General features: G+C 45.8%; 1 protein-coding gene across 1 annotated transcript; it reads left to right on the forward strand.

Moving 5' to 3' along the window:
- The first annotated feature begins 5471 nt into the window (after positions 1–5471).
- SIT1 (signaling threshold regulating transmembrane adaptor 1) lies at positions 5472–7175 on the forward strand. The gene is made up of 5 exons (XM_066365661.1): positions 5472–5725; positions 5844–5979; positions 6066–6124; positions 6227–6288; positions 6366–7175. Exons 1-5 carry the CDS (start codon positions 5656–5658, stop codon positions 6597–6599), a joined length of 561 nt encoding a protein of 186 aa, XP_066221758.1. The 5' UTR covers positions 5472–5655; the 3' UTR covers positions 6600–7175.
- Positions 7176–15715: the final 8540 nt, after the last annotated feature.

Below are 15715 nucleotides of genomic sequence, written 5' to 3' on the forward strand. Positions count from 1 at the left end.
CATGCGTAAGAGATCTCCCTGGAAAACCACGCCTACCTCAGTGTGTGGGAGAGGCCATACATTTGCATAGGACTATTGGCCCAGCTTTCCTAATTAATTTATTTCTTATTTATTTAGGTATCCTACATTAGCTAAGTGCCTCCGCAAATCTTAGAAGAGTTTCCTAGAAAATTGTTTTTTATTTCTCAAACTACCAACCCTCTCACCCTAATCAAAAAATAAGATTTCTTTTGGACCTATAAAAAGCGAGACTACAATCTCACAGACCTAGTCCGTGCTGAAGGCCTGTTTCCTAGGCTACAGACGAAGGACTTGTTCCTCATTTACGCCTAGGGGAAAGTCCCCGGACCTCTGGCAGAAAGTGCCGCGTGTGCATGCACGTAGACCTTCCCCGCTTCTCACGGTTAAACCCGCCAAGAAGCGATCCCGCCTTGACCGGGAAGCCGAGCGGCGTGTGGCGGGGATGGTCGTCCGTCAGCTCCTCTAGTTACGCAGGCAGTGCGCCTCTGCGCGCACCAACCACACGGGGCTCATTCTCAGCGCGGCCACATTTTATCAAGTTACCAGTCGTGTAACTTCCGTCCTTATGGACTAATGATACACCACCGTACTGTTGTGACATTCGTTTCGTAGCCTGATCACTCCTATACAGTGTTTAGGTTTATCGTTGTCCGTATAGAAAATAATAAATAACAATACAAGAATAAACTGTATTTCGCGTACTCACAACTGTAAACCTACTTTTGGCCCAAAGCTGCCATTTCTTTTCTGCACAGCGTCTGCACAACCTTCGGATTTCAATTCGTGTGTTCCCTTCATTCAGATCGTTAACTTTCAATTTATTTATTAGCGCAGCTATTGTACTTTCTTGGAGCCACTATTTTGTCAATTATATCTCAATGAAGTTGTAAAAATCCATTTTAATTCATTAAAATAAATTCATCAATTAATTACTGCTACACTGTAAATGCTACAAAAGCGAAGGCCTTATCTCTTTCGTTACATTTTATTCCTATACCTAGTAAGCGCTCAATGAATCCTTCCTTGTTGAATGAAATTAATGTTGCCAAAACGACCCTACTGTAAATATAATTAAGCTATTTTTCTTTTTTTTTAAATTTAATTTTATTTTTTTGTGACAGACACAGAGAGAGGGACAAATAGGGACAAACAGGCAGAAATGGAGAGAGATGAGAAGCATCCATTCTTTGCGGCACCTTAGTTGTTTATTGATTGCTTTCTTATATGTGCCTTGACGAGTGGGGCGAGGGAGGACTGGAGGGGGCTGTAGCAGAGCAAGTGACCCCTTGCTCAAGCCAGCGACCTTGGGGTCATGTCTATGATCCCACGCAGGACCCTGCGCTCAAGCTGGTGAGCCTGTGCTCAAGCCAGAAATGTCAGGGTTTCAAACCTGAGTCCTCCGAGTCCCAGTCCAACGCTCTATCCACTGCGCCACTGCCTGGTCAGACAAGCTCTTTTTCTTTTTAATTTTTTTCATTGATTTGAGAAAATGTGAATGAGAGGGAGAGCGAGAGCGAGAGCGAGAGAGAGAGAGAGAGAGAGAGAGATAGGCATAAACTCATTGTTTCACTTAGTTGTGAACCATTGGTTGCTTCTCATATGTGCCCTGACAGGGGATGAACCTGCACCCTCCCAGCACCGGGAGGATGCTCTATCAACTAAACCACGCTACCAGGGCCAAGTTAAAAATAAGAGAATTCAGGTTCAAGAAAGTTAAATATTATTAATCAGGTAAGAGGCAAGAGGGAGATTCAAACCATTTTCTGTCTCCATATCATGTTTCATATCACCCACCCCTGGGCCTTCTCCCGCCTTCCACAACCTCTGCAGGCAGACTTAGGTAGTCTTTCTCTGTTTCACTCTCTTCTTTCTTTCTTTCTTTCTTTTTTTCTTTCTTTCTTTCTTTCTTTCTTTCTTTCTTTCTTTCTTTCTTTCTTTCTTTCTTTCTTTTCTTTCCTTTCTTTCTTTCTTTCTTTCCTCTTTTTTTCTTTCTAAATTTTATTTATTTAGGGGGAGGGGAGGGAGAGAGAAAAAAAAAGAGGGGAGAGAAGAGGAGAAGAAGAAAGCGTCAACTGGTAGTAGGTGCTTCCTGTATCTGGACAAGCCCAGGGGTTCAAACTGGCAGCCTCAGAGGTCCAGGTCGTCACTTTATCCACTGCATCACCCCAGGCTCACAATCTTTTATAGCTGTATGGAATATATAGGGTCTTTTTCCTAAGTAGACCAAGATTTTGAGGAAAGAAACCATTTTCCACTCACATTTGTATCTCCAGAGCTTGGCACACAAACAAGCAATCGGTACGTGTGTATTAAATGAATGAAGGACCCTGGCCGGTTTGCTCAGTGGTAGAGCGTCAGCCTGGGGTGTGGAAGTCCAGGTTGGATTCCCAGCCAGGGCACACAGGAGAAACGCCCATTTGCTTCTCCACCCCTCCCCCTCTCCTTTGTCTCTATCGCTCCCTTCACCTCCCTCAGCCAAGGCTCCATTGGAACAAAGTTGGCCTGGGCACTGAGGATGGCTCCATGGCCTCCGCCTCAGGTGCTAGGATGGCTCCAGTTGTGGTGGAGCAACACCTCAGATGGGCAGAGCGTGGCCCCCGGTGGGCATGCCGGGTGGATCCCCTTCCGGTGCATATGGGAGTCTGTTTCTCTGCTTCCTGCTTCTCTCTTTGGAAAAATACAAAAAATAAAAATGAATGAAGTACATGTGATAAATTTCAGAAAGGAAGGGGGCACCAAAGGAGAGACCCACACCCACACCCAGGCCTAGTTGCCATGGCCGAGCGGACCACCCAGAGGCAGCCTGGGTTGCAGAGCAGTCTAGTCCGAACGTTGCCTCCAAGCCAGTTGGTGTAGTCAATGTGGATAAGTGGTTCAGGCCAGGCACAATATGATAAATGCCCCTCACCTGATTGTTGCCTTAGGGAATTAGGGCCCACTATTGACAGATATTCTGATTTTTCCTCCCCAAATCAACAAGTTGGGATTTTTAAAAATTGGAAATCTGTTTTTAAGTGTTGACAAGGAATACTTAACATATTTGACACCTGATTGGGTCATTTAAAAAAATTCTCCTCTTCTATAGGACAAAATCATCTTCAGTAATAATCAGGAAGTGAAACCAATAATAAGGGCTGTAAAAGAAACCAACAACAAGGCCCTAGCCAGGATAGCTTCACTGGTCAGAGAAGTGTCCCAACACACAAGCTGCAGGCCCGATTCCCAGTCAAGGAGCACAGGAAAAGATCATTTCTGTCTGGGTTAACTTTTTAAAATTATATCATTGTATTTTTTGAGAAAAGAGGCAATTTTTTTTTACCTATTTATTAATATATCTGAGTGATGAATAATACAATTTCTTTTTGTGAAGCTAACTTCTGAAAATTTGTCAAAAATAATCCTTGCTTATTCATACTTAATAGACAATATAGTTAAATTTTTCAAAAATAATCCTTGCTTATTCATACTTAATAGGCAATATAGCCAAATTTGTCAATTTCCACTCATAGTTCATTAAAGAATACCTTTTATTAATTTTCCTCTCATATTAAACAACAGACAAATAGGAAAAGTCTTAACCATGAGGATGTTTAGTAAAGATTCATAAAATTTCCACTTTACAATAAATTCCAGAAATTTTCAATATAAATGAAAACTCCTAAAGGTTACCTAGAATGACATAATTAAAGTAATTCAAGTTCAATTTCTTTGACTGTATGTACAATCATTGTGCTACCATTGTTTATTATAAATCTATGGGTCAAATACAAAAATATGGCCTGAGGTGTTGCAGTGGATAGAGCATCTTCCTGGGATGCTGAGGACCCAGGTTCGAAACCCCATGGTCACCGGCTTGAGTGCAGGGTTACCAGCTAGCAGGCATCCCCAAACTACGGCCCGCGGGCCACATGCGGCCCCCTGAGGCCATTTATCCGGCCCCCTGCCACACTGCTGGAAGGGGCACCTCTTTCATTGGTGGTCAGTGAGAGGAGCACTGTATGTGGCGGCCCTCCAACGGTCTGAGGGACAGTGAACTGGCCCCCTGTGTAAAAAGTTTGGGGACCCCTGATAGAGCATGGGATCATAGATATGACCCCCTGGTTGCTGGCTTGAGCCCAGAGGTCACTGGTCACTGGCTCAGTTGTAACGACCAAATCCCCCCCACCCCCATCAAGGCACATATGAGAAGCAATCAATGAACAACTAAGGTGCACAACTATGTGTTGATATGCTTCTCATCTCTCTCCTGTCCTGTCTGTCTATCCCTCTCCTTCTCTTACTAAAAAAACAAACAAACAAAAAACAGAAATATGTACTATCTCAGGAGACAGAAATAGAGATTTTTGCCCAAAGTGAATGCAAACAACTTCAAACTGTTAACTAATTCTAGCTATAAACACATGTAGATGAATCTGCTATGTCAGGGGCCAATTGTATAACTGGGAGTTCTCCAGATTAACTTCCAGGTAAATTACATTTTTTAAAAATGATAAGTAATACAAAGGTGCTAATTTGAAGCTTGTATATTTTTGAAGCTCATCAGTAACCACTATTTAGAACTTAGATCTACAAAAGATTTTTCAGGGAGGAGTACTTTATCACCAACATTGTTTTGAATTGCTGGAACATAGTGGTAATAAAAAGGAGACTTATTTTTACTTTGTTTTGTTTTAAAATTCTTTACAGATGATACCTCTTACTGCCTGCAACTGGAGGGTCAGGGTCTCTCCTGCCATCCCCATCCTTGGCACATGACTGCAATGATTTTAAGTAAAACAAAACAAAATAGAAACAGCAAAACATTGTATGGGCCAGACAAAACATATCTCTGACCTCTGGGCTAAGGTTTAAATTTAGAACTTAAACTGCCTCTTCTCACATCAGTAGCCTCCCACTGATTGGACTGTCTCTGGGAAGGACAGGTACTCCACTCCTCAAAGTGAAGAAGTGCAAAAAGTCAGGGCTCAGCTTCCCAGGATAATAAGCGGCAGAGGTTTCTTTAATTCAACTAACTTTTGAGATTGATAGTTCTTAGGGACAGTTTGGATAAATAGGGTTGGGAGGAGGGTATCTAGCTATCCCTATCCCCCAAACTATTATATCAGTGAAAATAACAATGACAATGGTCATCCTAATACACTCACCTTGGATCAACATTAGGGTGTGGTGCTCACTAACATGCTCACTGAGGGACACGTACTCCCTCAGGCGACTCAGAGTTGGAGAAAAAGGCAGGCACCCTGTGGCATAGGGAATCTCTGTCATAAACCCTTGTTTCCTTGACTTGTGGGTCCTGCCTCATGCCACTTCTGCCCCCCTTGGGACTTTTCATGGGCTCACCTACACAGTGGCACAGGCCTGCCTCTCTCTTCTCTGGCTGAAGGGGGTACAGGCCCCAAGGGCAGGGGTGCGGGGTTGCGGAAGTTCAGGAGTGCTGGGTGGCACAGGTGCAGGCACTGGGCGGTGTCTGTTCTTTCACTCATCCCTCCCCTCCCCCTTCCTCCCCGGAAACCAGCTACTTTACCATCACCAGTATTGGGGATGATGAGCTGTGGGGGCCAGGCCCAGAGAGGGGTGGGAGTAAGGGGGGCTGCTGCAGCTGTCAGGCCATAAACCAGGCTTACAGCTAGGCTCATGGGAAGGACAGCAGTCATGAGCAGCTGTGACAACTGCACGGCACCAGCACCGGCACCGCTAGCGCCTGGTAAGCTGGGCGGGGCAGGGGCAAGGGGAGGGGTCACGTGGCCCCATGTTCCATCTATCTGCTGGGATCTGGAGGGTTGGGTTGGGCAGTAACACCCCCCACCCTCTCACATCCACAGGAATTCCCTCCGTAGCCACTGCCTGGGGACTGTGGGCCCTCTTAGGGGTTGTGACACTGCTGTTTCTCATCTCACTGGCTGCACACTTGTCCCGATGGACTAGAGGACAGAGCAGGAGCCAACCGGGACAGGGATGGTGAGTGGGGGAAAACAGAAATGGGTTAATTGAGAATTTCTCCTTACCAAGAAGTCCCTATTTATTCCCTAAACTTTGTGTTGCAGTTCTGGAGGGTCTGTGGAAGAGGTCCCCCTATACGGAAACCTGCATTATCTGAAGACAGGTAGGAGGCCGGCAGAGGGGACAGGCTCAGGTCCTGGGTGGGTGGGCTAAAGGGCTGCAGAGGAGGAGCAAGAAGTGACCAGATTCCTGTTACCTGTCCCAGGACGGCTGTCTCAAGAACCAGGGCCAGACCAGCAGGATCCAACACCTGGAGGCCCCTCTAGGGTGAGTCCGTTGTGGGTGAGGAAGTGGGGAGGCTTTTTCAAGGGTCCAGTAAACTTCTAACAGCCTTGCATCTCCAGGCTGCAGAGGAGGTGATGTGCTATACAAGCCTGCAGCTGCGGCCTCCTCAGGGCCGGATCCCAAGTCCTGGAACCCCCATCAAGTACTCAGAAGTGGTGCTGGACTCGGAGCCAAAGCCCCAGGCCTCAGGCCCTGAGCCGGAGCTCTATGCATCAGTGTGTGCCCAGACCCGCAGAGCCCGGGCTTCCTTTCCAGACCAGGCCTATGCCAACAGCCAGACTGCACCCAGCTGAAACGGAGGGCCTGGCACTGGGAGGCACCCATCACCCCAGCCTTCTCTGTTGCAGGGGTTCCTGCTACCCTGTCTGGCGTGTGACTATTTCCCAACAAACCTCCAAAGACAGTCAGCCATTGTCCAGTCACAGGAGGTGATGTTTCCCAAACCTCCTATCTGGGCTGTGAGGGAGACATCTCCGGGGAAAGGCAGGCCCCCAGTTTCTGGGGTATGAAGCAGAGGCAGTGGTCCCCTCCCCACCTCTTTTCTCTATAGATTCCTCTCAGTCCTCAAACTCCCAAGTTTGCACTTCCTCCCCTTCTGGAGTTTTACCAGATCCTCTCCACTATTCCTTTCTTACAATGTACCCCTGCCACCTCAGTGTCTCCTCAGACACAGGAAGTGGGCGGGGGGGGGGAGGAGCCTAAGAGAACCTGGGTGGGTGGGTATACCCCTAGGGAGGCCACGGGCTCCAGGGGTCCTGGAACCTAGCAACTCGAGGAACCCGTCTGGCTTCTGATCTGAGAACCCTGGCAGGAGCCCTGCCGGTCTCCATCCTGCTATTTGTGTTGTGTCCCTAAGGTTTTAAATAAAATTTCTCAAAAAAGTGTTTAGATTTTTACCTAGTGGTCTACACTGTAGACCCCAACAGGGTGGGATTGTGAGCTTTGCTGTCTGCACAGAGCACTTCCTGGGATCATCTAGCTGGGAACCCAAGAGGGGCTGCCTCCTCAACACTGCAGGGGTGGGTGCCGGGGTGGAGGCCGGAGCCCAGCCCTCAGATGTTGGTAATGCTGCTAGAACAGCTCCAGAATTTACATTCAGAGCCATGTTACTCCCATCACTTGAAGTCTGTAAGCTCACCAGCCCCTGACCTACTACTCTCCCCACGGACCCTAGAGCTGTGCTGCACACCCTGCAACCTGTGGTCACGTCCCCTAGGGTCTCTGTAGAGGTGGGTGTGGCTTCACAGATACGAAGTTTGAGGGGCAGAAGAAAGAGGAAGCTGAGGCTTTTATTTCCAACCTTCTCTTCTTCCCACTTCAAGTCCCAGAGAAAGACAGAGTAGGAAACCATGCGCCTGAAACCGGCCTGGTGGTCCCAATAAGAAGGGGAACGTCCTCTGCGCGCACAGTAAACCCAAATGCCCTGGGGTTCCTGGACCTGAGGACCCCTACCTGCGCCTCCCCAGAAGAGGCCCCGGTCGCGGTTAAGGGCATGCAGCTGGGGCTGTGTGGGAGGGAAGGTGGCTTTGGGGGCGGGCACCGGATGCGGGGAACCACTGGCAGCGGGATGTGGGGTTCTGAAGGCGGCTGTGCTGAAGACGGCTCAACGCACCCGAGGCCCGGGGGTGCTGAGGGCTTGACCATAGATGAGGGTTGGGGGTTGGGGTTCTGCCACCACTGGGACCCACCGGGAATCGCAGCCGAAACCTCAAACAACTCCAACTCAGACCGACTCTCCTACCAGGGCTGTGTGGCACTAGTGGCCTCAGCCCGCTCAGGACCAAGCTCCCGAGCGCCCCCGCGTGGCGTGACGCGGAGTCGCCACCGCCTCTGCTCAGGCGTAATGCTACCTGGTTGGCGGCCGCTTAGGGGTTGCGCGAGATAGAATCGAGCCCGGGATGGTTTGGAGCGGGTGGTGTTCTTCCCAGAGCAGCCCCAGTCTTCCACTTTCGCAGAACGTAGCGGACTCACTCGTGTGGAGCTGGGTCTAATTTGAATTTTGTTTTCCTTTCAATCTCCGAAGGCTGGATCCTCTGCCTTCTCTCTCCCCTACAGCCCTTTGATTTTTCTTGCCTTCTTATGTTATCACTGAAACTCATGCCCTAGGCCCTCAGGACTGAACGCCAGGTCTGTGGCAACATCCTAATTGATCCCTACGTCTAGGAAATACGTTGGGGGCAGCCGATGCACCTCAAACATCTTCTGAGGGTCCCTTGCCACATCTCTCCAGCTGGTTTTCCCCCACCTTATCAAACACCTGGGAGTTCTGTCCCCTTCCATAGCTCCAGGTGCTTCCCTTAGTGGCCTCCCTTGCCTCACTAGTGTGTGATTAGAGCCAGAAAGAGGGCCGTGTCCCAAGCAAATTCCATGGAGCAGGTCCTTAGGAGAAGCCACTCGGGCCCTTTGGGGCCCCATCTTTTCCCCTCTCCCTGAGATCCTAGCCGGGAGGGTAAAGATAAGCTCAAGACCCAGAGAAGAAGGGTTTTGGGGATGGTCAAAGGTTCAATGATAGAAAGTTCTTAACAACTTACTTATAGGTGGGGAGGGGCCTCAGAAGTGGCCCCAAGTCATCCAACCAAGGCTCTCAATCTTTGGCCTTGCTCGGCACTCTGTCAAGATGAGTCTAAACTTTCAAGCTGGTTTTGGCTACAAGGAGAGAAACAGAATTGGGACATGAAGAGAGACCAGATCTTAACAACATTCTTTGAAACCTTGGATCAAGCCATGCCCAGAGCTAGATCTGCTTCCTGAACTTTTTGGTTATGTAAACTAATAAATTCCTTTTTTACTTAAGTCAGTCTTAAGTTTGATTTCCTATCTCTTGTAACTATAGGTTCTGAGCTCCTAACAATGACTTCTATTTTCAAGTCTTTTGGTGATTATCACTTTATCTGTCAATAATACTTAAGACTACCCAGAGGGAGAGGATTCTGCACATAGAGCAAAGCTATGAAGCCCTCCCTTCCACATGCCCTTTGATAACTCTCAGCTATAGGTAAAGAACTTCAAATGAGCTCTTGGCAGAGAATTTGAAGACAAGTTTCTGGAAAAGAGCCTCAGAGCCAAGAGCAAAGGGCCTTTGGGAAGGTAGCAAGTCCCAGAAACAATCAATGGCTTTGCTGGATCTCCTCTACTCTCCAAAAAAACTAATGGAGGATTGAATTTTCAGCCCTTGAGGCTGGGGCATGCAGACAAACCCGAGGGCAGAGAGACCTGCTGGAAGAAACAGGTGAATCTCTAATTGAAAAATGTGTGACGCTCAAACACAAAAGATTTCCCGAACTAGTAAATATAGTATCAGAACTAAAATTTTGCATAGATAAATCAAAGGAGAGGACATCACTGCTAAAGGCCCAAAACAGATCTAGAAAATTAAAGAGGAACTATCTCAAAATGTAACAAAAATATACACAAGCAAATCATGTTGTTAAAGGTACGATACTAGAACAGACCCAGGCTACTTAACTGCAATTTCTGTTGAGTTCCTGGAGACAAAGGAACAGAAGAGAGGTCATAATTAAATAATAGATTAAGTTTCCCTGAGTTAAAAGAAGACTTAAGGTGCAGACTGGATTGACAGGAAAGGACACACACTTAGCCATATATAGCTTAAAATTCCTAAGCTAGAAGGATGTGGGAAATTTCAGCACATTTTCAAGCAAAAAGAAATTTCTTTCTTCTCTGGTACCCTGAAAGTTAAGACAGCAAAATTAAATATGAATTCATGAAAGAAAAGGCCTGCAGCCCAGATCCAGCCAAGGAGAAAAGAAAGATATTAAAGATTTGTGAAAATCACCAAGTATCTCACCTGAAGAATACTTTTAAGACTTTACTGAAACAACAAATGAATCATAACAGAGACTTCAAGATAGGTGAAGATGAAGAGGGAAGAAAGCAGTGGGGAGCAAAGAACCATGATCTATATTTTTCTATCTATAGCTCTATACATCAATAACATGTAGTGTAAATGCTATATAAGGACTCACAGAACAGATGGAACGCAGTGTAAGGGAAATTCTAATAAGTGTTAAATTATCACAATAAAACTCTGGAATCAGCTGGTGGGTATAAGGTGAAGGTAAGTGTTCCAAGACAAGATCTAAAACTGGGAGGATGAAAGAGGAAGGGGAAAGGGTAGTGAAAGTAATCTAAAGACCATATATATATATATTAAGGTGGGGAGGAAGCAGAAGATAAGTAGAGTATGATGGAAATAGTTGTTCTGTGAAATAGTATGTTTCACATACTAGAAGAGTCATGTGTGTATATATAAGAGAATAGGGCAAGGGACGGTAACTATTAATAGAATGACAAACTCCAAATTAACAAAAGGGAAAATGAGATGAAGCCATTCATTCAATCCAGCTAAGGAAAAGAAGAGTTTACAACAATGTTTTAAAATTTAAAACCAAGCCCTGGCAGGGTAGCTCAGATGGTTAGAGTGTTTTCCTAGTAAGCGAAGGTTGTGGGTTTGAACCCAGTCAGGATACATAGAAGAATCAACCAGTAGGTACGTAATAAGTAGAACAACAAATTGATGATTTGTTTTTCTTTTTCTCCCTCCTTCCTCTCTCTAAAATAAATAAATAAAACCAATTAAGGTGGAAATAACCAAATACATCACTCATTACAGTAAATATGAGTGGACTGAATTCTTCCATTAAAAGACTGCCAGGTTTTGTTATAAATCAAATTTTGGTCCATATTACTTAAACACACTTAAAGCAAAGTAATAAAAAGAAGGGTCTGTCCTGGCCAGATAGCTCATTTGGTTAGATCATTGTCCAGAAGCACAGAGTTTCTGGTTCGATCCTCAGTCAGGGCACATACAGGAACAGATTGATGTTCCTGTCTCTCTCTCTTGCTTGTCTCCCTTACTCTCTTAAAAAAAAATTTTTTAAACAAAGATGTGGGAAAGGTATATCAGTCAGTTAAACAGAAAGCAGTGATAATACTGATATCCAACAAGGGCAATAAGTTACAAAGAGGTAGGAGAGAACGTTAGGAGTGATGGGTATTTTCTGTATCTTGATTGTGCTGATGGTTACATGGCTAAATATCTTTGTCAAAACTCAGGATTGTACACTTAAAATTGATAAAATTTATTGCATGTATATTACAATACAGTAACGCTGGTTTTTAAAAAGGACAAAATTGGCCCTGGCTGGTTGACTCAGTGGTAGAGAGTCGACCGGCATATAAAAATTCCGGGTTCCAGCCTGACCAGGTGGTGGCGCAGTGGATAGAGCGTCGGACTGGGATGCGGAAGACCCAGGTTCGAGACCCCGAGGTTGCCAGCTTGAGCACGAGCTCATCTGGGTTGAGCAAAAAAAGCTCACCAGCTCGGACCTAAGGTCGCCGAGCAAGGGGTTACTCGGTCTGCTGAAGGCCCACGGTCAAGGCACATATGAGAAAGCAATCAATGAACAACTAAGGTATCTTAACGAGAAACTGATGATTGATGCTTCTCATCTCTCTCCATTCCTGTCTGTCTGTCTCTATCTATCCCTCTATCTGACTCTCTCTCTGTCCCTGTAAAAAAAAAAAAAAAGAAATCCTGGGTTCTATTTCCAGCCAGGGAAAGTGCCCATCTGCTTCTCTACCCTTCCCCCTCTCCTTTCTCTCTGCCCACCCCCCTCCCAGCCAAGGCTTCATTGGAGCAAAGTTGGTCTGGGCGCTGAGGATGGCTCCATGGCCTCTGCCTCAGGCACTAGAATGGCTCCAGTTGCAACAAAGCAATGCCCCAGTTGGGCCGAGCATTGTCCCCTGGTGGGCATGCTGGGTGGATCCCAGTCAGGCGCATGCGGGAGTCTGTCTATCTGCCTCCCCTGGCTTCTCACTTAGGAAAAATACAAAAAATAAAACAAAACAAAAAAACCCCAGATTAGATTAGTCATGAGAAAGAGAACATCATTACAGATATAGGAAAGATTAAGAAGTGCAACTTAAAATTTGTCACCAACTAATTTTAAATTTTAGAGGAAACAGATAAGTTTCAGAGAAATATAAATTACCAAAATCAACTCAAGAGGAATAGGAAGCTTGAAGAGTTTGATTCATCCTAGAAAATACTGAAAGAGAAAGATGATTAAAGGTCTACTTTTTGAAAAGACTGCATTCAAATAGTACCACAGCTGAGTTTTAGCTAACCTTAATAATAATTTTCATGCTATTTAAATTAGTTAAACTAGGCCCTGGCCGTTTGGCTCAGTGGTAGAGTGTTGGCCTGGCAAGGAGTCCCGGGTTTGATTCCTGGCCAGGGCACACAGGAGAAGCGCCCACCTGCTTCTCCCTCCCACCTTCCTCTCTGTCTCTCTCTTCCCCTCCTGCAGCCAAGGCTCCATTGGAGCAAAGTTGGCCCGGGCGCTGAGGATGACTCTGTGGCCTCTGCCTCAGGCACTGGAATGGCTCTGGTTGCAACAGAGCGACGCCCCAGATGGGCAGAGCATCGCCCCCTGGTGGGTGTGCTGGGTGGATCCCAGTCGGGCGCATGTGGGAGTCTGTCTGACTGCCTCCCGTTTCCAACTTCAGAAAAATACAAAAATAAATAAATAAATAAATAAATTAGTTAAACTATAGAAAAAGGGAAGCTCTGATACTTAATACTATTCTTAGCAAAAACTTGAAGTAAAAAAGAAAAAGGGGAAAACTGCTTAAACATACTAAAGGCTTCTTACTAAAACCTAATTTTGTTTACTAAGACCTAATTTGTAAATATTGTTTTCAGTGGTGAAACACTAAAACAACTTAAAATAAAAATTTATAGACAGAGATGCCTTCTATCATCCTTATTATTGAACATATCTTGGAAGATTTACCAAATGCAATAAGACAAGAAAATAAATTGCTATGATCATCTGAAAAATTTTAACACATTTTTTTGCTGAAAATTCAAAAGACTATAGTAAAAAAACTTTAGTAAAAAGTATAATTGGGAAAGTTGACTGAATATAAGATAAATACAATAAATGTAAACTATTTTTTTCCTGCTCTAGCAATAAACAGCCTCTCTTGCAAGACATTCATATCATCACAGTTGGAGGCAGTGTGAGCCTGGCTTGGGTTTCAGTCTGTCCTCATGGGTTCTGGCTTACCCCTGCTCCCCTACACCCACCTGCCTTCCCTTCCTGACTTCCTGGCCTGTAGACTCTAAGCTCCAGCGCTAGGAGCAAAGACAACGATCTCTCACATATTGTTTAACCAGCTCTTACAGTTGCATAATGGTGTAAGGGTAATTCCCTGTAACAAATCTCTTAATTGGAAAAATAATATGTGTATGTTCAGGCATATCCTAATGGTCTGTTTCTCTGATTGAGCCATTTATCACTGAGATATAATTGATATATAACATTGTATAAGTTTAAAATGTAAGCAGTGTTTATTTGGTACGTTTCATTTATAAATTGCGATATGATTACCACCATAGTTAGCTAACACCTCTACAATGTCACATAATTGTTATTTCTTTTATATGGTGAGAACGCCTGGATTGAGCCTTGACTGACATACTAGATGAAGGACATACCAATAATCATTGTTATTCTTTCAATTTTCCTTTAAGCTTGAAATGTTTCAAAATAAGATTGTGGGGGGAAAATATATGACAAGGATCTAATATCAATAGAAAAGCAAATTCAACTGGCTAACAAACATGAAGATATGTTCATGCATGGATATGCAATTTAATGTAATGATGAGATACCACTTTACATTCATGGTGGAAAACTGGGGCTCAAAACCATTGGGGAACTCAGAGCCACTATATCATGTGCCCGGAGAGTGACTCCACCACCACTACCAGGGTCAAGGTTACTGGTGTGCTTATACCAGTTCGCACTAGTCTCTGGTTGAGAGCTGCTCTCGAGGAGGCCACTTTTGGCCGGCCATGTGTTGCGGCAGCGCCGCTTGCCAAAGAAAAGCTGCAGAGAAAGACAGTGGTGATTGGAAATCAGGCTGCTGTATACCAATAGTTAAGGCCTGAGGGGACAGGGATGGCTGAGGCACTGAGTGCTCAAGCATTACTCAGATCTACTCAGGTCCCTCTCAGTTCAGGCTGTCACTGCTTCTTTTTTTTTTTTTTTTTTTTTTTTACAGGGACAGAGAGAGAGTCAGAGAGAGGGATAGACAGGGACAGACAGACAGGAACGAAGAGAGATGAGAAGCATCAATCATCAGTTTTTTGTTGCGACACCTTAGTTGTTCATTGATTGCTCTCTCATATGTGCCTTGACCGCGGGCCTTCAGCAGACTGAGTAACCCCTTGCTTGAGCCAGCGACCTTGGGTCCAAGCTGGTGAGCTTTTGCTCAAACCGGATGAGCCTGCGCTCAAGCTGGCGACCTCAGGGTCTTGAACCTGGGTCCTCGGCATCCCAGTCCGATGCTCTATCCACTGCGCCACCGCCTGGTCAGGCCACTGCTTCTTTAAGGTCACAATTTCTTAGAAGAGGAGAGGAATAAAAACATACACAGGAGGGTTAGTGGGACAAGCTACAGCCCCCACTGCTGTGGTTGGTTCTAAGGCTGTAACTGGGACTCTTCATTTTCCTCTTCTACCACCCCCTACTCGCAATCAGCACAAGATGCTGGTTTAGTTGGCTTGTCTGGTGGGTAACTGGACTTTCATTTCCTGAGCCCTGACTACTGTGCCCCTTTCAGGCTGTGGTGGCTGCAGCTGGCCATTTCTGGATTGTGTATCACTGGGCCCAGAGCACCAAAAGACACCCATGAATCCCCTGGCAAAATACGTTCAGCCTGCTCCCATTATGTAGCAGCACCCTATTGCATGATAATCAGGTTCCATTCCCCCCGCCAGGATAATCACTCCACTGCAAGTGTTGAGACAGGAGAAGCCAGGCACAATTGCTAAGTATGGAGCACTACTCTGTGGACAGACGTAGACTCTATGCAAACTTTCACCTTCAGTTCCTACTGTAAACTGAGAGGTCAGCTCCATATTCTCTCATTTAAATTCCTGAGAATGAAATTTTTTTTTAAAGATTTTATTTATTTATTATAGAGAAGGGGGGGGAGGAGTAGGAAGCATCAACTCCCATATGTGCCTTGAGCAGGCAAGCCCAGGGTTTCGAACCGGCAACCTCAGCATTTCCAGGTTGACGCTTTATCCACTGCGTCACCACAGGTCAGGCAAAAAAAATTTTTTTTTTTCCTGAAGCTGGAAATGGGGAGAGACAGTCAGACAGACTCCCACATGCGCCTGACCGGGATCCACCTGGCACGCCCACCAGGGGGCGATGCTCTGCCCCTCCGGGGTGTCGCTCTGTTGCTACCAGAGCCACTCTAGCGCCTGGGGCAGAGGCCAAGGAGCCATCCCCAGCGCCCGGGCCATCTTTGCTCCAATGGAGCCTTGGCTGCGGGAGGAGAAGAGAGAGACAGAGAGGAAGGAGAGGGG

Source organism: Saccopteryx leptura, chromosome 2 (assembly GCF_036850995.1).
Source record: "Saccopteryx leptura isolate mSacLep1 chromosome 2, mSacLep1_pri_phased_curated, whole genome shotgun sequence".
Classification (NCBI taxonomy): Eukaryota; Metazoa; Chordata; class Mammalia; order Chiroptera; family Emballonuridae; genus Saccopteryx; species Saccopteryx leptura.

Coding starts and splice junctions, on each gene's coding strand:
- SIT1 (XM_066365661.1), top strand. CDS start 5,656: ATGGGAAGGACAGCAGTCATGAGCAGCTGTGACAACTGCACGGCACCA. Junction 5,726..5,843: donor ACCGGCACCGCTAGCGCCTG/GTAAGCTGGGCG, acceptor TCACATCCACAG/GAATTCCCTCCGTAGCCACT. Junction 5,980..6,065: donor AGCCAACCGGGACAGGGATG/GTGAGTGGGGGA, acceptor TTTGTGTTGCAG/TTCTGGAGGGTCTGTGGAAG.